This window comes from Geotrypetes seraphini, chromosome 7 (assembly GCF_902459505.1).
Source record: "Geotrypetes seraphini chromosome 7, aGeoSer1.1, whole genome shotgun sequence".
In the NCBI taxonomy this organism is placed as follows: domain Eukaryota; kingdom Metazoa; phylum Chordata; class Amphibia; order Gymnophiona; family Dermophiidae; genus Geotrypetes; species Geotrypetes seraphini.
This window is the reverse complement of record NC_047090.1, coordinates 130,743,249-130,764,922: the sequence shown is the minus strand read 5'-3', so window position 1 is coordinate 130,764,922 and position 21,674 is coordinate 130,743,249. Positions and strand designations below refer to the sequence as shown.

The 21,674-nt window shown below is 42.2% G+C and overlaps 1 protein-coding gene across 3 annotated transcripts in view; it reads left to right on the top strand.

The window, feature by feature from the left end:
- The window catches only part of MDGA2 (MAM domain containing glycosylphosphatidylinositol anchor 2), a 1,122,977-nt gene that overhangs the window by 778,520 nt on the left and 322,783 nt on the right, over positions 1–21,674 (top strand). For all 3 annotated transcript variants that reach the window (XM_033952215.1, XM_033952214.1, XM_033952216.1), the window contains exon 6: positions 9,435–9,704. In XM_033952215.1, the coding sequence (XP_033808106.1) occupies positions 9,435–9,704 (270 nt within the window). The remainder of the gene's footprint in view (positions 1–9,434; positions 9,705–21,674) is intronic.

The following is a 21,674-nucleotide window of genomic DNA, read 5'->3' as shown; positions in this document are numbered from 1 at the left end:
TCGGTTAGCACGCCTTAGTAAAAGGACCCCTAAGTGTGCATGGTTTTTCTGTGAAAAAATTTGGTGCACATGAATGTTCCAACAGATACACATACACCCAGTAGCTTTGGGCAGAAGGGTGGACCGCCCCGGGTACCATCTTTGCAGGGGCGCTAGCACCTCTCCTCCTCTCCACCCACCCCTACCTCTTGAAATCATTATCAGCAGCAAGCAGCATCTCTAACCTGCTGCTTGCACCAGCTCAGCTCTCTCTGTGAAAGCACTTCCTGGTCACAGGACTGGGAAGTGACATCAGAGGGAGAGCAAAGGCCTACGCAAGCACTCATAGTAGGGTTACCAGATTTTACGTCAGTAAAATCCGGACTCCCCTAGACCCGCCCATCCCCACCCCATTATGCCCCAGCTTCGTCTCCAGCCCCACCCCTCTCTGCCTCTTTGTCAGGCAGGAAGGCAAGCGCAGATGCAACGCGATGATGTCGTACGTGTGGCGTCACCGCGTTGCATCCGCGCATGTGCGAATGTCCCCTCCCGACACAATTTCTTTTCAAAACCCAGACAATTGCCGGGTTTTGAAAAGCCATCCTGGGAAATCCGGATGTCTGGTAACCCTAACTCATAGTACAGTACTCCCTCGATATTCATGGGGGTTCTTTTCCAGGAACCCCCGCGAATCTTGAAAAACCGCGAATACGGTTTTTCATGGTGAAACCTGAAGAGGGCAGCGGGAGAGAGCAGCCGGAGCACCACGAGTGCAGGAAATCACTCGCGGTATGCTTCGACCGCCTCTTCCTGCACTAAGTTGGGCCTTATCCAATCAGGAGCTGCTTTGACACACAGGTCCTGATTGAATAAGGCCTGACTTAGTGCAGCCCTGCTATGAATATTGACACCTGAGCCCCATCGATGATCTCACATATCTGCCCATTACTCCTGCTCACCCCTCCTGCCCCCAAAGTCCTTCCCACAACACAACTTTCACAACCATGGTATCCCATGATAATAAAACCTAGCCATCCCATAAAATATTAACCTCATTGATGGCAGACATCCCCTATAGTGTGTTTATATACCTTTCTGGTGACTTGGATTACTCTGCACTGTATACTCAGTCAAAACAGACTACATAAAAGATATGTAAATACACCACACCATGATGCCTACATGCACCAAAACTATCAGTGGGTACCATCTGAAGCCTTATTGAAAACAATCGCAGAAACACTCTATTTCTGTATTGAAACATCATTACAGAAGCTCATATAAGCCACTCTGAATTGGCTCCCCAGACATTAGGAGCGGTATAGAAGCTTTCAATAAACAATAAAACAAGTCACCAGAAAGGCATATAAACTCGCTTCATTTGCTGATTGCCAATGGCTATTAATGCCAGCAGTAAAATCAAAAGAGTGAATGCTTGTGATTTCCTCTTTGACGTTGGTGCCACTGCTGTGAAATGAATAATTGAACGTTTTGCTCCATTCTACAGCTTTATCTAGAGTCTGAGATAAAACCTTTCTTTGCTTAGAAATGAGCTCCACAATTTAAAGGCAAGCGTGGAATGTTGCTACTGTTTGGGTTTCTGTCAGGTACACGTTACCTGGATTGGCCACTGTGAAAACAGGATACTGGGCTAGATGGACCATTGATGCCTATTCTTATGTACATCAACCCCTCCCTGCAGTAATTGTTGGAAGCTAACCCAACATGTGGGGTGGGAATGTGCCATGGGAGGAAGTCAGCATCATGGAAGAGTCACAGTAAAAGGGTCCTGGTGTTGTTATAAGAATAATTCTCCACCAACAAAATATTTTTATATTAAATAGATGTTAATTTGGGGAGTGCACTGCCTATTTACAGCATAGCTCTGTATAATATTAAAGAACAGAAACTTAGAACATTCAAAGGCAAACTAGAATTTTATTTCTACAGAGCAAATTTTTAAGATTAGACGGGCAATGCAGTAAATGCAGTCACAATTTAGGATTTTTTTAAACAAGGGAAATGTGCTACAAGATTAAAAAAAAAAAAGTGCTACAGAGCAGAATGATTAATTTAAGCTGGATTGAAAAGTTACTATGATTGAGGCCTCGCTGGTAGATCAGTCTTTCTGGAGCATATGGCAGAGCTGGGAGTTCATGGTATGTAGAAGAGATATTGCTGCAAGATATGGTACATGTCATGTGATGATCCCAAGAGAGAGAGCATAGGTGAATTTTCCTTTTTTATGGATTCTGGGGGATTGAAGTCCCATCCAATTACTGAGGCAGGAACCCAGGGATAACATCCAATCCCAAGGCAGGAGTTTTATCTAATCCCAAATCAAGATTTCCATTCCAGTTTTTTCTGTTTCTAGCTGTATGAGTTCAATGCCTAATTGAATAGTTTCTTTGCAAAGTATAAAGACAGTCATTGTTTTGAAACTGCAGGTAAATGGTCATTCTTTCAGCCTTGAATGGCTTAGGCTCTGCTATTGTGGTTAGGTAGGGCTGTTTTGAATTTTAATAGTGTCTTTTATCTTGGAGTTTCAGGTCCCAATATTAAGGGCTAGATTCACTAAAGACACCGATTGTGTCCCAACCACTTTGTGACCCCGACCCAATTCACTAACCTTACTCCCGATCCAATCCGCGCCCAATCTTATCCATGCATGCAAATGAGGAGGAATGGCATGCAAATGTAGGAAGGCAGCGATTCACTACTGGCTGATCAAAAAAGAAGCGACTGCTGGGGACCTTTCCCTCCTGCTCCATTGCCTCCCGCGATATGTCTGAGGCCTTAGGCCCCACCCTGGTGTATCATGTGATGCATGGGGCGTGGCCTAAGGCCCTAGTTGGCTCAGGTGCCTCCGCAAATCAAGGACTTCCTTTGGTATTCACTAAGGAAGTCCCTAATTGGCTGAGGTGCCTCAGGCCCCACCCAAGGGAGTAGCTCGAGGTCCCTGAGCCAACCAGGCCCTAGGCCCTGCCCCATGCATCACATGATGCACCGGGGCAGGGCCTAAGGCCTCAGACTTGTCGCGGGAGGCATTGGAGCAGGAGGGCTTGAGTACCCCTTCTCCGTTAAAGGTATGGAGAGGGGGCCGGGAACAGGAAGGGGGCATCCGGTGGGTGGCAGGAGGGAGTTGGCATCCCTCCTGCCATTTGTTTTTGGGTGGGTGGGTGGGACCGATGGCAGGAGGGAGTAGGAATCCTTCTGCCATAATTTTAAGTGGCGGCGGAGGGGTACATTTTTGTGGGGTTGGGAGAAGGGGACAGGGCACTTGTCAGAAGTGGGAAGGGAGGTTTAATTTTTTTTTAGAATTGGCCAGATATTTTGCATGTGTAAAACACGCAAGATATCTGCCCGATTAAAAAAAAAAAAAAATTAAAGCTGGCAGAAGCCCTGACAGCAGTGACAGGAGACTGCTTCTCCTGTCACTTTAGCGATCCATGCAGTTGGCTGGGGGCATGCCAAAGATCGTCCCTATTTGCATGCAGACCTTTAGTGAATTTGGCGGCCTGCATGCAAATGGACATAGATCAGAGGTAAGTGAATCTAGCCCTAATCTAGTCCTTGCAGACTGTTGCTTGATGGATTGTGGCCTGAGGAGATATTGGGATACACACCCTGCCATCCTTTGTTCTCCACTGAATAGGTGCACTTAACACCTTCTGAAGACAGATGGCCAGATTTCTCAGAGTTTCAAGCCACATTATTCTAAATCCAGCAAAAATCAATCATATCTTGGCTCAGGCAATAATTTTATATTTTAAATCCAGCAAAATTAGTAATTTCATGCTACACTGGCATCAAAGAAATTGTTGCTGTAGCAGGGAGCCTGACATTTGAGGGGAGGGGGGTGGATTGGTATTGCTGCAGGTAGCAGTTATTGCTGGGGGGGGCTTGCATCAGGATGGTGTTATTGCTGGTGGGAAGGGGGCTTTCATTGGAGAAATGTATTTTTGCTACTGAGTAGGTTCACTGATTCTTGGATATGATTTTATAAAGCTTCTCACACATCTATTTGTCTATGGGGGGGGGGGGCTCTATGCTGATTTTCTCCATGTGCATTTTTCCTAAATTCACTGTTCACTGTGTACATGGCAGGACACTGATTTGCAGTCCTGTACCTACATTTGGCATTATCTTATAAAATGTAATGGGAATGACCCACATCCTGACGTTGGCATGTGAATTCCCATCTCCACTACTTTCTAAAATCTGTCTGTAAATCTAAAACCTTTCCTGCTTTATATGTCTGTTGTTGAACCAGCTGAATAAACCCAAATTGCTCTAAATTAGATAACTGTGAATTACAAGGCCCCTCAATTTGCACTTTCAAATTAAAAACCCCTAAAACTACCAAACTCCCATTAGCTGAATCTACCTTCAGCTGTTCTATATTCTCAGAGGAATATTCTTGTCCAATACATTACCAATAAACCACAGTCCCAACTCTCTGTATCTTTTATTTTTGTAAAACAAAACTCCAAACCAAGCCTACTCTCAATTCCTGATTGTAATCCCCTGTTTTAAAATAATTGCAGCTATCTGCCGTTCTTTTCCTCTTTCCTTGTGTTTTCAAGTCAAGTATATCCTAAGAGACAAAACTGATTTAAAATTACTATATATTATATATATGGTATATTACTATATATATAATCCAGAACTTGTTAGTGGCCAATATATCATAAGCATAATCTAACATTCATGAATTACTTCAATTTCATACTTAATTGAGTGAGCATTAATCAATTCTACCTTATAGTATCCGATTCCTATTCATGATGCAATCTATTCCTTCCTGCATCACTATTATATTACATTCACATCAACTATCCTTCCATATTTCTGAGTATTTCCCTTCCCCATACTCCAGTGTATCGCAAACTGTGTGCCTCCTGAGATTTCAAGTGTGCCACGGCACATTGGGGAGGAGGAGAGGTACCCGCTGACTGCCTATAGGACGTGCCTCTCGCGGCAAGCAAGCATGTGTGTGATGTCATCAGGGTGATGCCCGCGCACTTCCTGGTGACTCGAGCTGCAGCCACTACCTTTAGTGTGCCACAGCTCGAGAAAGTTTGCAGGACATTAGCTTACTTTCTAGTGACTGTATCACATTCCTATTACCAGACCCTTTCCTTCTACTGAATAACACAAAGATGAAAAATTCCTCTCAACTCCAATAATGTTCTTATCTTTCTGAAAACACTTGTAAAACATGTATTCAGACCAACATGATATCACATTGTGCCCTAATGAGCAGGTCAAAGGTGTACATGACCCTTTATCAAGCCCCTTCATCAGTGCATCACTGCAGTGTCAGGTTTTTAATAGAAAAATGGGCGGGGTACACCAGCTCCCCATGAAGTAGAAATTTCTAGCAAAATTTTAGCAGGAGATCATCCCAAAATGCGGCCCAATAATAAGTCCGAGTAAGCAAGCAGCCTTACTCTTGGCACATCAGCAAATTTTATTGAAAGTAAAGTGTGTGGGTTGACAACATTCCAAGGAAGACCAAGCTTATTGCACTCTTCCTACCACCAACTCTCAGGAAGGGTAGGAGAGCATTCCAAAATGCTCTAATGCACAAAACTGATATATTTTGATCGCTAAAATGAAAATAAAATTATTGTTCCTACCTTTGTTGTCTGGTAATTTTATTTTTCTAATAATCTTGTTCCTGGTCTCTAGTTCTCTTTGTCTGTGCTCTTAAAACTCTATTTCCAAGGCCTCCTCTCCATGTGTTATTACTTTTCCCTCCTCCTTTGTTCTTCTTGTACTTCATCCTGCTCTGGCATTGAACTTTCATGTTCAGCTTCCTTTTCAAATCTATTTCGTTATCCATCTTTTCCCATCCCCTCCATTCAAGCACAGCATCCCCTCTGTTCATCTTCCATTCCCCCCCATGCATGCACATCTCAACAGAATGAAATGATTCCTCCCAGCCAGTTCATTGCGGGATGTTTCACCGCTGCCCTGTTAAAACGGCTTCGCTAAATCATCCCATTCCAGGCTGCAGAACGTATCAAACTGAGATCATGCGCTGCCTCCCAAACATAGTCGCGACTAGCTAAAGCCTCACAAGGTTTATAGCACATAAAAAAAGACCATAGAAAAGATCACAAGGTCAGTTATTTGGATGGCAGGAGGTTGCTCTAGTTCTATTCACAAGGTTTTTCAACAGAGCCAAGATTTTAAATCATCCACAGTATATGCTAGAGCAGGGGGTAGGCAATTCCAGTCCTCGAGATCCACAGGTAGGTCAGATTTTCAGGATATCCACAATGAATATGTATGAGATGGATTTGCATGCACTGCCTCCTTGAGTTGTAAATCTATCTCATGCATATTTATTGTGGATATCCTGAAAACCTGACCTGCCTGTGGCTCTTGAGGACTGGAATTGCCTACCCCTGCCCTAGAGGAACCCACCCTCATCCATCCCTAGTTACCTCAAAATCCAAACCCTCCAAAGATAGTCCAGTATTCTTGGCAGATTCCCATTTGCAATCAAACTGTAAATTATGGAGTTTTTTTGGCCTGCATGGGTCCATGCCAGAGTCTCTGTCGCCTGAGAGATGGGAGTACTTAAGGTAAAGGTGCCAGATCATGAGGGGGAGGGTAAAATTTGGGGGGGATACGGGGGGCATCACTCCGTCCCCCCAAATGATGAATTGTCCCATTCTGAGAGGGGAAAGGGCACTAGAGAAGGAAAGTTGTGGTACTGCTGTGGCTCATCGCAGGACATTTTATGGCAGGGATCTCAAAGTCCCTCCTTGAGGGCCGCAATCCAGTCGGGTTTTCAGGATTTCCCCAGTGAATATGCACTGAAAGCAGTGCATGTACATAGATCTCATATATATTCATTGGGGAAATCCTGAAAACCCGACTGGATTGCGGCCCTCAAGGAGGGACTTTGAGACCCCTGTTTTATGGGATGCTTCAGTGCTAAAATGGCCATGCTGAAACAGCCACACTGAACTGGCTGCAATTAAATGAATCATCCTAGACCAGTGGTTCCCAACCCTGTCCTGGAGGACCCCCAGGCCAATTGGGTTTTCAGGCTAGCCCTAATGAATATGCATGAAGAAGCCCTTTCTGGAAACGTCAATCGCTCCTCCTAAACTTACTTGCTCCACTTCATCATTGACGCTGAAACCGTGGATTGAAGACAAAGTTTTATTTTATTTTTCTTTCCAGCTTATGATTTATCTTTAATCTTATCTATTGTTTTGCCTTTTGTCTTTGTTTTGTTCTATTTCTATCATTTAAATTTCTCCAGAATTCTACTGTTCAACGGCTCCCCCTTCTGCTTCTATTCCTTTCTCTCCTCTCTTCTACCTTCCAAAGTATTTAGATCAATGCTGTCTTGTTAAAATGTTTATTTTATTTTTATTTTTCCTCTAACTCTACTTTTCACTTCTCTATTACCCTCCAGGTACTTTAGTTAGATTGTGAGCCTTCGGGACAGTAAGGGAATTTTTCAAGTACCTTTCTTATTTCTAATCTTAATGTATATTTTCTGTAAACCGCTTAGAACCTAACGGATGTAGCGGTATATAAGAAATAAATTACATTACATTACATTACATAATGAAAGTGACAGGCATACTAATCTGCTTCATGCATATTCATTAGGGCTAGCCTGTAAACCCAATTGGCCTGGGGGTCCTCCAGGACAGGGTTGGCAACCACTGTCCTAGATCCTCTCCTTGAAAAGCGCAAGCCTATAAACAGTAGACACCAAGTCCAAAGTTTGTAGTTAAAAGCGGTAATGGTTAACAGGCAGATCATGGGCATGTTTTGACTTAGGCGCCTGTTTTTGACTTAGGTGCTGTCGTGTGCCTAACTTAGGTGCAGGCATTTAGGCCAAGAAAATTCTGGCATAAATACGGTGTCCCTAAAAGTTAGGACACCTAGTGATGGCCAAGACCACTTAGGTGGTACTAAGTGTGATTCTATACAGTGCGCCTAACTTTTACAGAATCACGCTTAGCGCCGCACTAGTTGGCGCCAATTTTTTAGGCAACATATACAGAATCAGGGGTGTGGCTATGAGAAGGGCATGGGAAGGTCAGGGGTGTTCTCTCAAGATGTGTGCTTTTATAAACCTGGGAGAAAGCACCCAACTTACCTGAGAAATAGGTGCAAACGATAGCAGATAAAGGCCAAATGGCCTATCTACTCTGCCCATCCACAGCATCCAGTATCTCCTCCTCTTCTTAAAAGATCCCATGCGCCTCTCCACACTTTCTTGAATTCAGACAGTCTTTGTCTCTAATACCTCTACCGGGAGACTATTCCACACATCTACCATCCTTTCTATAAAAAAGTATTTCCTTAGATTACTCCTGAGCCTATTACCTCTTAACTTCATCCTATGCCTTCTCATCCCAGAGCTTCCTTTCAGATGAAAGAATCTTGACTCATGCGCATTTATGCCATGTAGGTGTTTAAATGTCTCTATCATATCTCCCCTCTCCCCCAAAGTATACAGATTAAGATCTTTAAGTCTGTCCCCGTACGCCTTATGACGAAGGCCACCAACCGTTTTAGTTGCCTTCCTCTGGATTGGCTCCATCCTGTTTATATCTTTTTGAAGTTGCGGTTTCCAGAATCGCACACAAGTCTTTTACAGCTGCATCAATACCTCATTTTTTCTACTTGTCGGACCTCTCCCTATACACCCTAGCATCCTTCTAGCTTTCATTGTCGCCTTTTTGTCCTGTTTGGCCACCTTTAGATCATTGTACTATTACACTCAAGTCCTGTTTCTCTTTCGTGGTTGACTTAGGCATTACTAGGTGTCTGAGTTAGACATTGGTAAATAAGACCAAGCAAAACCTGACCTAATACATCGGCGCCTAACTCTGAGACGCTTAGCAATGCCTGAGCTCATCTAGGCTCTGTGAGACAGGATTCTATAAGCAGCACCTAGTGGTTGATTGACAACTGTGCTGAGCAGAGCCTACAATGATTCAGCCCTGCTGTCTTGCTTGGACTGCTTTGGGTCTTTGAGGTTTTGATTTATTTTAATGTTATTCTTTTTATTTTTTATTACTTGAATTGCTATATCTTTACTATTTCATAATTGTTTCTTAGGTACTTTAGCTAGATTGTGAGCCTTCGGAACAGTTAGGGAAGTTCCAAGTACCTAATTTTATTTTATTGTATCCCATTCTGAGCTTCTGGGGAGGATGGGCTGTAAATATGAACAAATAAATAAATAAATTTATGGAATCTGGCCCTAAGTTCCATGTTAACTGAGAGCCTTTACAGCATATTAATCTGACTGTTACTGCATGATCTGCAGTTTAGTAAAAGGACCCCTTAGTATTTTTGATTTGTGTGCATTTATGTAAGATATTTACTGCTCTGTGGTGTTTTTTCTCTAAGTAAATATTCCTAATAAATGTCTAAATACCATGCCTTTGGTTTTATATATTTTTCAGCATCCCCATCTATTAAGCTCTTGGTGGATGATCCAATAGTAGTAAATCCTGGAGAGGCCATAACCTTGGTGTGTGTTACAACTGGAGGTGAACCTACTCCCAGCTTAACTTGGGTCAGATCAACTGGTAATTTGCCTGACAAGACTGTACTGAATGGGGGAACATTAACAATACCCGCTATTACATCTGAGGATTCCGGCACTTATAGCTGTATTGCAAATAATAATGTGGGAAACCCAGCGAAAAAGTCCACCAACATTATTGTAAGAGGTAGGTTTCCTTATAAACTATATGTATTTTATATGATGTGGGAGAAAGAAAAAGACAACTATGGGGTCCTTATACTAAAATGGGTTAAGCGCTTAACATGGGGCTCCTTTTACAAAGGTGCGTTAGGGCCTTATCGCGTGGAATAGCGCGCGCTAAATTGCCGTAAGCACTAGACCTTAATGCCAGCATTGAGCTAAGACTACTTCTGGGCAAAACCACCCCCACGCCCAGCCTTGGGTGAGCTTAAGCATCCCTCAAGTCTCCCTCAACTGCAACAGACGCTTACAGTGTAGGCGGCATGCCTTGGGTTGTTTGTTGTTGGTTTTTTTTTTAAATGTGCATCCCGATTGGCTGGTTAGACAGTGGTAGGATGACTACCACCACCTACAATTGGGACACCTTTTATAGAATATGGCCCAAACTTAGTATATTAAAAAAAATTCTAATGGACCAAAAGCACCCAAAGATCTGAAAAAATACAAAAATTAACCATTTTTGGCTGTGCACATCCCTACATTAGGAAATATGCAGTTTCATTTTGGAGTTCTTTCAGAAGTCTGGAGTGATGATTTGCTGCTGTATAGGGACATAGTTATCAATGTGGGCTACTGTTGATATGTGTTTATTTTACCTCTAACTTGTCCTATTTTAGCACAGGTGCCATTTTATGCAATGAGGCCTAGTTACACCTTAATAGTAGCCCACATTGATAACTTCCTCTCCCCACCCCAACTTAGGGCAAATTCTGTAAAGGACGCCAAAAAGTTAGGTGTCATTTAAACATCCGGGAGCACATTGCTGAGCACAATTCTCCTATGCATAGACACACAATAGAGAATCATGCTCAGTGGCGTCCAGCAAATTTAAGTGTGCTTTTTAGAATTGCCTTTTAGGCGTCGCATAGATACCCTGACAATGTCTATAATGTTATCGTGTTTTAGCATTATGAAGTCGTTAGAACAGTGGTTTTATGCTGGGTTTTTTACATTAAAATTGTATGCAGTAAAATGGCAGGTTCTTCCTCCCCTAAGTGGTATTTACATTTGGCTACTTTATCATATTTCTCTTCTCCCCAGTGTACCTGGGGCAATGAGGGGATTAATATTTGCCCAGGGTCACAAGGAACAGTAAGGGGTTTGAACCCACAACCCCAGGGTGCTAAGGCTGTATCTCTAACCAGTGTGCCACACACTCAGCCGTTAAACCACTTATCAATTTAAAACCCAAATTTATATTCTTTTGATTCACAAGCAGTCATTATCTAAGATAAATATCAAACATGTACCTTCAACCTTGTCTAGTTCCTCTGCTATTTTCCAAAAAAACTCCTTTGGCCTCTGTGTTTCTCAATCAAAGCACATGAAAAATATATATATATTGCATACTAAACCTTCTGTTTTTTGGTGTAAAGAGGACTCCAGTTTGATATTAAGGTTAAAAGACATTTAATAATGCATTATTCAAGCAAAGCACATGAACATATGTATCGCATACTAAACCTCATTCCCAAAGTTTAATAGCTGTGATTCAGAGCAAGTGGACATGTTTGACGCACAATCTTGACATCATTGTGATATCATCAATATACACATAGATGGCAGATTGTCACTAAAAAAATAGGAATATGTGCTGGGGTACCTGACCATACTATGGATTTGAACCCATGACCTATGGAAGGTGTTCCCTTAAGCACTGAGCCACAGGAGCTTCCTTTTAGGCAGGGGTTCCTGCCATGTGAGATGATTCCTTAGGAGATCATAGCCATCTCAGGGTAAAAATAAGTTTTTATCTGGACCCTGGAAATGAGAATGCAATGTAAATGGCAGAGTCCATAACCAAGCTGTTAAGGTACCTGGGGGGAGGGGGAATCTGTGTATTTGAACCCATGACCTGTGGAAGATGTGCCTTTAACCAGTGAGCCACAGGAGCTTCTGTTTAGGCAGGGGCTTCTAATACTTTTTAGTGACAATCTGCCATCTAGGTGCACATTGATGATGTCAAGATTGAGCGCCAAACATGTCCACTTTCTCTGAACCACAGCTATTGTGAGTAGGGTTTCTAGTCTTATTTTCTTAAACTTTGGGAATAAGGTTTAGTATGTAATATACTTTATTTGTTCATGTGCTTTGCTTGAGTAATGCATTATTAAATATCTTTTAATCTTAATATCAAACTAGAGCATTCTTTAGCCCCCCAAAAACAAAACCCATACCACTATATGCTTGAGTACCTGAATAAACTCATGTAAACCGTTCTGAGCTCTCCTGGGAGAATGGTATAGAAAATTGAATAAATAAATTAAATAAATAAATAAAATATATCTGAATTTCTCCAGCACGCCTAACTCATGCCTAGCTAGCACCCAACTCCCGCCCAAAAGTAGATCTGGTTTTACAATGCCTACATTGTAGACACGTTATGATGATGAGTAGCATGCAATTCTATAAATGGACGTCCATATTAAAACCACACCCATGCCTATCAGGTTAGGCGCAGCTTTATATGATGGGCGTCTATGAAATTGTGGATGCCTATTTTGTGAATCGCGCACAGCCTTTGGATGTCTAACTTCCAATTATTGCTTGTTAAAGTCGTTAATTGGGCTTATTATTCAATTTATTTGGACGCCTAAGTGGTTGGACATCCACATTATAGATGCCTAACTTTAGGCGTTCTTTACAGAATTTGTTCCTTAATCTTTCAATTGTCTGAAATATATCCTCCAGTTAAACAAGGATTTGCTTCAGTCCTTTCAATTCATCATTTTCTAAGACTAGCTCTGGTAAAATCTCCCTAACATCCTCTTTGAGCTTTCCTTGTTTCCAAGGTTCAAACTGTGTGGTTTAAAATTAGTACAGTATATCCTTACTTTTGCCAGGGAATTTTTTAATAGGTCTTTTAAATTCAACTTAAAAGTTCACGTTTAACTTTCATACTTCATATCTAATTTTATTTTTTTTTAATTATTATTATTTATTTATCATTTTATAAATAATTATCAAGTATAAACTTGTACAGAAAGTAAAATTTAAGTTTAAGGATACATAACCATGTATATCATATTTAAGTCCAAAATACTAAGAAACAAGTGAATAATACGTATCCATATTTTCAAGTTAAGTAAAAAGAAAGAAGCAAAACTCCATTATATAACTTAAATTTTAAACTCAAGTCCACTTAAAGGATCTAGATGTACAAAGGACAGTTTAAAATAAGAAAAAAAACCAAAGAATGCTAAGATTGATCTAAGCTGGGCTCAAAGTTCCCCAAAAGAAACATCCAAACTAGGGCTAGATCTTATCTTCCTTTTATTTTTCCAGGCGAGACAGTGACAGGAAGGTCACCAGCTGGGATGGATCAAAGAAAACAAATTTCTGAGAAGAGTAATACACTATGGGGATAATAATAATAATAAAAAAGTCTAAAAAGTGTTCTAAGTGGCTACTTGGACGATCAAAATGCCTGATCGTCCAAGTACCCATAACCAAAGCTGGTTTTTAGACGTATCTAAAACCAACTTAGGCCTTTCCCCTGCCTCTAAACGCACAGAGAGAAAAGAGGTGTGTTTAGAGGAGGGGAAAGGGCGGGCAGTGAGCGGGAGGTGGGCCGACCTACACCTAGCCATACAACAGGTATAACCAATACAGTTTAGTCGGCACTTAGACCTTTTTCACTTAGATGAAATAAAACCAGGTCTAAGTGCCGAAAAGCGGGCCGCTGAGTTGATGGCCGCTGGCGCCATCAGTTCAGTGGCCCGGGCAACCTAACCATCGCGGCAGGAGAGATGCCTCATCTCCCCTACCGCGATGCCATCACTCTTCTACCCGAACTGCCGCGACCCGCAGCAGTTCGGGTAGAGGAGTGATGGCATCGCGGTAGGGGAGATGAGGCATCTCTCTTGCCGCGATGCATCACTCCCCCCCACACACACACAACATCGGGGCAAGAGGGAGCTCAAGCCCTCTTGCCCCAGCCAACCGCGGAACCCCCGACACGATCGGGGCAAGAGGGAGCCCAAGCCCTCTTGCCCCGCCGACTCCCCAACAATATCAGGCCAGGAGGGAGCACAAGCCCTCCTGGCCCTGGCGACACCCTCCCCCCCCCCCCGCTAGTTGTTCGGGCCAGGAGTGAGCCCAAACCCTCCTGGCCCAGCCGATCCTGCCCCCCCCCCCGACAACATCGGGCCAGGAGGGAGCCCAAACCCTCCTGGCCACGGCGATCCCCTACCCCCATCCCGCTCTACATTACGGGCAGGAGGGATCCCAGGCCCTCCTGCCATCGACGCAAACCCCCCTCCCCCCAACGACCGCCCCCCACCAAGAACCTCCGTCCGCCCCCCCAGCCGACCCGCGACCCCCCCTGACTGACCCCCACGACACCCCCACCCCCCTTCCCCATACCTTTGGTTTAGTTAGCCGGACAGACGGGAGCCAAACCCGCCTGTCCGGCAGGCAGCCAACAACGGAATGAGGCCGGATTGGCCCATCCGTCCCAAAGCCCCGCCTACTGGTGGGGCCTAAGGCACCTGGGCCAATCAGAATAGGCCCGGGAGCCTTAGGCCCCTCCGGGGGGCGGGGCCTGAGGCACATGGGCCCAACCCGACCAAGATTAGTTCTGGTAATTAGAAACATAGAAACATAGAAATAGACGGCAGATAAGGGCCACGGCCCATCTAGTCTGCCCACTCCAATGACCCTCCCCTACCTTTCTCTGTAAATAGATCCCACGTGTCTATCCCATTTGGCCTTAAAATCAGGCACGCTGCTGGCCTCAATAACCTGAAGTGGAAGACTATTCCAGCGATCAACCACCCTTTCAGTGAAAAAGAATTTCCTGGTGTCCCCGTGCAGTTTCCCACCCCTGATTTTCCACAGATGCCCCCTTGTTGCCGCGGGACCCTTGAAAAAGAAGATATCTGCTTCCACCTCGATGTGGCCCGTGAGATACTTGAATGTCTCGATCATGTCACCCCTCTCTCTGCGTTCCTCGAGTGAGTACAGCTGCAACTTATCCAGTCCCAGAGAGAGTACCTCCGTTCTGCCCATTCTTGGCATCTCTAGCAGGACCGCCTTTGACTGCAGGGAACTTTGCATGCGACGGATCAGCTCCTCAATATTACCCAGCCCGGGTCCGCCGGAGCTCTGCGAGGCCCCAGCCGTGCTCCAACCTCTCCGTTTGGGCATCTTGTGGGAAAATAACCCGGTGATCCAAAAGTAAGTAAAGAGTTCACCAACGCGTGACGCTCAGCATAGACGATCAGCCTCATATCTAATTTTCAAATGGACACTACTGAGATAGCCTAGTCGGGGGTGAGTTAGGGACCCAGGAAGAGGAGGACCCATGCCCATAAGCCCCTGTAATCACTGCATTGATTGCAGGTGCACTCCCCTTAAACCCTTTTTTACTGGCATATATACTGCAGCCATAAGGGCTATTGGGGTGGTAGATAAGTGAATCTAGGGGATTCTGGAAGTGGTTTGGGGAGCTCACCATGACCTATAAGGGAGCTGTAGTGAAATGAAGATATGGCACCCTTTTTGTGAAGTTCGCAGCAGTGTTATGTCTGGGTGTTCAGTCCATCACTTTGCAGACCCCTCCCATGTCCAATAGGGCTTGTTCTAGGAGTTTTTGACTTGGACAAAAAGTTGGACTAAAATGTGGTATAAATATGGACGATGTAACAATTTGAACGATAAGATCAGCAGAACGTATACATAGACGATTTTCGAAATGAAAAAAAAAATTTGGATGTATTTTTCGAAAATGTGTCCTAAGCTATTTTTTACTTTGGACGACTTGCGACTTAGACGAAAACGGACTTAGACGTTCCTTTCGATTATGCCCCTCCACACAATTAATTAAAAGCCATACTGAATCAATCTTCAATTTTCTATAAAATTGTATAAAATCCTTTTCTAACCATATTCCATCAGGCAAATTATTTCATAAACAGTGGTCTTCTGGAAATATCCATTCTTGAATGTGTATCAAGAACTTCTGCCAAGAATGGAACTAATAATTTGTGTTGGAAGCATCCACATTTACTTCAGATGAAGATGATCCAATTTAGGTACAGACTCTAAAGTATCTGGTTACATTGTACTTGCTGGTGTGTGGGCTGCTGATAAGGTAAAATAGCATGCATACTGTACATTATAATGCAAATTATTTCCTCTCCCAACCTAAGCATATCCCTGGAATGCCTCTGTGTAATCCAGGTAAAACTATTCCTGCTATAGAAGCCTCAATATACATTTAGCAGAATAGATAGTGGTGATTTTCAACCAGACCAATGGTTTTGAAAATTCTCCTTTAAATATAAACATTTAGCCCTAATTTACTTACAACTTCCCAATGAAAATTTGAACCTCTAACCATGATTTAAAAAAAAAATGGTGCTTGGCATAGCTTTGTAGCCCAACTGCAGCACTATCCAACAAAATAAATCTGAGTAACATGCACCTGTTAGAGGTCATTCCCTCTTTCTTGCCAAGGCCTTAAAGCTGCCATAGGGAATTTAGTGATGTAATATTTAGAATTAAAACATTTTCCACCTGTCCTGTTTTTGTAGCTATAAAAAATATGTCCCTTGTCTAAAAGGTTTATGGCATTCATTTCCAAACGGGTGGGCAGGTTTCAGATTGTAATGAATTCATGCATGCTTCTTTTATTGTAGGTGATAAAATAGAAGTGTTATTGTGACTATTCTGCATAGGAATAGAGATGGCTTATTGATTTGACAGTTATCTGTATTGCTACCTGCTGGAAGCTAGGTTCACCTTGTTTCCAGTTCTAAATAAGTCATTATTTTGTTAAATTTATTTTTAATTTGTCATGTTTTGTTTTTTATTTATTTTATTCTAGAAAGCTTTAAGTATGAGTATTAGAGTATATCAGCATTGGAGAATTTCAGACAAGTGGAATATATTTTTATACTCACTCTTGCATTCAGACTGTTTTGTTTTTGTGAATGCAGTGGACTCACTGTGTCAGGTTTAAGGACTAGGTAGAAATGTGGTAAAAATCATGCAAAAGACCCACAAGTTAATTACTTTGCATTATTTTGAAATGGCATATTTAGTTCAAGATTTTAATGTTATACAACTCATAGAACATATTTTGCAGGAAAAATATTGTGGAAGCAAACCCACTTTCAAATATTTTTTTTTTACCGTTGTGTCTGACTGAACTATTTCTAGTTTGCTAAGTAACATCTTTCTTCTCCCCTGGGTTTCCAGTTTTGATTTGCAGCTGCATTTGTATTCTTTGACCATTTTTTGACACCCACTATTCATGATAGTCATTTGTCTAGAAGTACACATAAACTGCAGGGCCCCACAGATTCAAGGTGCCTTGAATCCCAACTCTAATATCATATTTGATTCTCTCCGGGGCAACCTCTTCATAAAAGTGAAAGCTTGACAGACGGAAAGCTTGACAGACAATTGCTAGTTGTGTTTCTTTATGTCATGCGAAGTTGTAGTAGATGTTCCAGATATTCATGGGACCATACAACGTACTGACCATTCATCAATATGGTGAGAGATTATACAAATTATACAGTTCTGGGCATAGTGCATTAAGGACATGCTGAAACATAGCTGTGTCAGGTCACATCAATAAATGGTTTCAATATTGTGGATCCTATGACCTCCTTATCTCCTTTTGACTCTCTTTACCTTTTCTTCTTCTGTGTGGTATAATGGAAGTTGGGCATTCTGGGTTTTTTAAATTATTATTATTTTGTTCATACCATGACAGTAATGGACCTCACTTCTCTAAGTCAGAGTATTAGATAGAATATGAAACCGCTGGGCCAGGCAGAGAAAAATGGTTGAGTTCCTGAATAAATTCATATAAACGGTAATGAGCTCCCCTGGGAGAACAGTATAGAAAATTGAATAAATAAATAAATATGTCTCAATATAATGTCAGTACTTGCCATTTTACTTCCATTGTATAAAAAAGAGCTTCTTTTTCAAATTCATAGAAGTACTATGAATAGGCAAAGTGTGAAGTTATGTTTGTCAATGTGGGAAGTTATGTGGGAAGTGATATTCAACCACAGTGGTTAGTGTTTGAAAAGCCAACTGCCATAGCTATTTGATATTTGGTATTCAGATACAGGCTGGAACCTAACATCTGGGTATTGTGACAGAGCCGGTACCTGTATTTTCCAGAACCCGGTCTCTGCTCACCCGAGCGCAACTCCGGCGTGCTTCCGATGAAGGAAGGAAGTCCTGTTGGTATATCTCCACTTGTCAGGAATCAAATATAAAGGTAAAATAAGTCAGCTTTACTTGTTCATAGTCACTTTATTCAGTGGAACGATGATGGGAGCAACGTCTCCCTTAGTTTAATCCACAAGCATTCAAGAAAAAAAAACAAATTCTTCAAAGTCCAAGTAGAATGCTTTAACCAAATACCAAAAATAAAATATGAAGTGGACCCACAGGAACGGGTTTATCACTTCTACCTTTAATCAGGCAATCCAGGTAAGTAACAGTTAAACACTGCACTCACAAACAGAACTCTAGAGGGGTTGTCTTTACTTTTAAGAAGGTAAAGAAACCTTTTTACACTCAGCAAGAATTAAAGCTTGGCTGTAACCAACACAGAAGTTGTTGGCGGGGAGGGGAGTAAAGGAATTCACTTATCAAGTTTCTGATTCTTCAGAATGCCAATAATGGCCCCACTAACCCAACCTGGATCTTTAGTGAATTCTCCCCATTTACAACATTTACTTCCCTCACTCTCACATACATGAGTCCCAAATTCAGGCCAGTTGAATTTAGTTAAACAAAAAAAAACGTGTTTTTTTTTTTTTCCTTAGCACAAGTCTATGCAGTTTCTAATACACAGCACTTCTGCATAACAACACTCTATCAAACAGAGTAAGCTCCTGCCTTCACAAACCTCCAGACCTGCCACTTATCCTCACTCCAGGAGCATATCTTCAGGCAGTCCAAGGTTTTCCCCACAGTCCATGGGTTCAGGCAGGGCTGGCTGGTTGGCGAAAGGGTCAGTGTCTACTTCCTGCATTACAACATCCTCACATTCAGGAGCACAATCAGGAGAGACCCTTTCCTGAGCCGGCCCAAGACCAACTGAACTTTCCTCTCCTCAGAGCAGCCTCTAAATTGTTCAACCGAACACACCCTGCTCTCTGAGGGGGAGGAGTTACCTGCACTGTTTGCTTAGCTTGTCTTGGTTTTTTCATTATGGGTTTCAGCTGGGAGTGAACAGAGGGAGGGAGGTTCCTCTGGGGCTCTTCTGAGCTGTTCTGCTCCCCTTCCTCTACTCCCTGCAGTTCAGCCTGATTCAAGTTAAAGGGAAATACACTTTTTCCCCTGGGGCTGGTCACAATCCTATCCCCGTGGTTAGCTCGCTGTATGGCTGGATAGGGTTTAGCCGCCGGCAACTCTGGAATGAGCGGAGCCACAGGGGACGGATTGTGACAGTATCCCTTACCTACTAGCTCTTATCCAACTACTGATAATATTCAGACTGGTACTTAGATAAGTAACCAGATAAAGCTAGGACAGCCCTTTTGCTGTCTTAACCACCTGGCTCTACCTTGATGATGCCAAGATATCCTGAATGGATTTTTAGTGGCATTATCCAGGTACTGCTGCTGAAAATCTGGGTATGAACCCAGTGTATATAATTTATTTGGGTGAGAGCCATTTCCTACCTAGACCCTCCACTGGCTTGGCTTTGTATAAATCCCTATTCTCTGTGACTCTCCTGTTCCCATGGACCCCTCATTGAAAATTCTAGGCATCCACCTTGATCATGCCCTAAACCTTAGCCCTCAAATGTCTAAACTATGTCCGGAACCTTCTACAAGTTGTGACAAATACACTCAATCTGATCTATGTTGCACCTTCCAGATATTAACATATTCTCTGGTACTTGCTCAACTAAACTACTGCAATTCTCTCTAAAAGGGCTTTAGGCAAAAGGATCCACACTGCATTCAGTGCCTATAGAATGCCACTATTCGGTTAATAACAGGCTCCTGGAGATTCAATCGTGTAACCCCTTTGCTGAAGCGTCTACACTGTCTTCCAGTTTCCCATAAAATAACATACAAGGTCATATTCCTGATGCTTAAAATATGTACAACTGGGTTTTCACTTTCTCTAGTGCAGCATCTGACCCTCTTATTAACCTCTTGATCCTTCCGTTTTGCCCAACATCTACTTACAGTTCCAACTGTAAGGCGGATTATGTATGATTACACTCAGAACTCAGTTTTCTCTGTTTTTGGCCCCACTTTATGGAACTCCTTGTTTTCCCATTTACATCTCCAAACTTCACTGCAAAAATTCAAAACCGTCATTAAAAACTTTTATTTTAGACAAAATGCTGTTAATATGATTAAAGTTCTCTACACCAAACCAACCACCAGATTATTCATAAATAACAGGTTATCAGCTGCCTTTAACCCATCTAGAGGAATGAGACAAGGTTGTCCTTTGTCGCAATTATTATTTAACATACCATTGGAGCCTTTATTAATAGCCTTCCAACAGCATAACAATATTAAAGGCATTCAATTTGGCAATCGTATAGCCAAGTTTTCTGCATACGCTGATGATGATTTGTTGTATTCCACAGTGGAATCTATACCTTACATCCATGAGGTTATTGGAAGATATTTTAAATTTTCTGGATACAAACTAAATCGTTCCAAAACTGAAGTTATGCCTCTTTACTATCAGGAAGTTAACATTGAGGCCTTGGGATATAAGTTTAACACGGTAACCTCTAAATTAAAATACCTCGGCATACTATATGGTTCAAGCATTGAAGAAACTGTTCAATTGAGTGAAGAGGCCTTGATTAAGGCAACGCAAGATTTAACTAAAAGGTGGTCTCCGCTTCGACTCTCATGGTGGGGAAGGTTGGACACCATGATAATAATGCCCAAAATTAATTATACTCTCCAGATGTTGCCTTTCTATTTTAACTTCAAATTGTATCATAAGTTGGAGAAGATACTAACATCTTTCCTGTGGAATAACAAGCCACCGCGTATCGCTATCAAAAAACTAAAAGCTAATAAGACATCTGGGGGAGCTAACTTTCCTAGCTTCCTGGTATATCACACTGAGCACAGCCTTAAACAATCTACTGGATGGTATGTTGATAGCAAAAGTGCGGAAGATTACCCTGAATGGTTACATGTGCAACTGACACTATTGGACAATTATCCTTTATATATTTTCCTGTTTTCATCAAACAATAAGTTAACTAATAGAGATGTTCTTCTTGATAGTTGGGCAAATATGGAAATGTAGTGATAGGGGCACATTTAGAAAACTACATAAAACACAATTGTTTGTAAACGTGTTTCTTTAAGTAGTGATTTTCCCTGTTTGCCGATTTTCCGAAGGATTTGATTATCTGTGCTCATTTTTATTTATTTATTTTTATTTAATTAATTATATACTACTTATATCCTAAGTGGTTTACATTCCCAGAGGGCTCAAACTCTATCTAGTGTACCTGGGGCAATAAGGGGATTAAGAGGAAGATTCTCAAAAACCGTGTTAGAAAGCAACGGTCTGCTAACGCAGCCATTCTGATACCAAATCTAAAAACCCAAGACATTCTTTAAAAATTATGCATGCAGATAAGATCGGCAGACAGTAGTGAAGATTTCCTAAATTTGCATGTGACCATCGCTGACACCCCTGATGGTTTGAATAACATGAGGAAGGACCTAGCGAAGCTTGAAGAATGGTCTGAAATTTGGCAGCTAAGATTTAATGCTAAAAAATGCAAGGTCATGCATTTGGGCTGCAAAAATCCGAGGGAACGGTACAGTTTAGGGGGTGAAGAACTTATGTGCTTGACAGAAAAACAGGACTTTGGGTGTGATTGTATGTGATGCTCTTAAGGTTGAAAAGGTGACGGTGAAAACTAGAAAAATGTTGGGGTGCATAAGAAGACGTAAGGCCA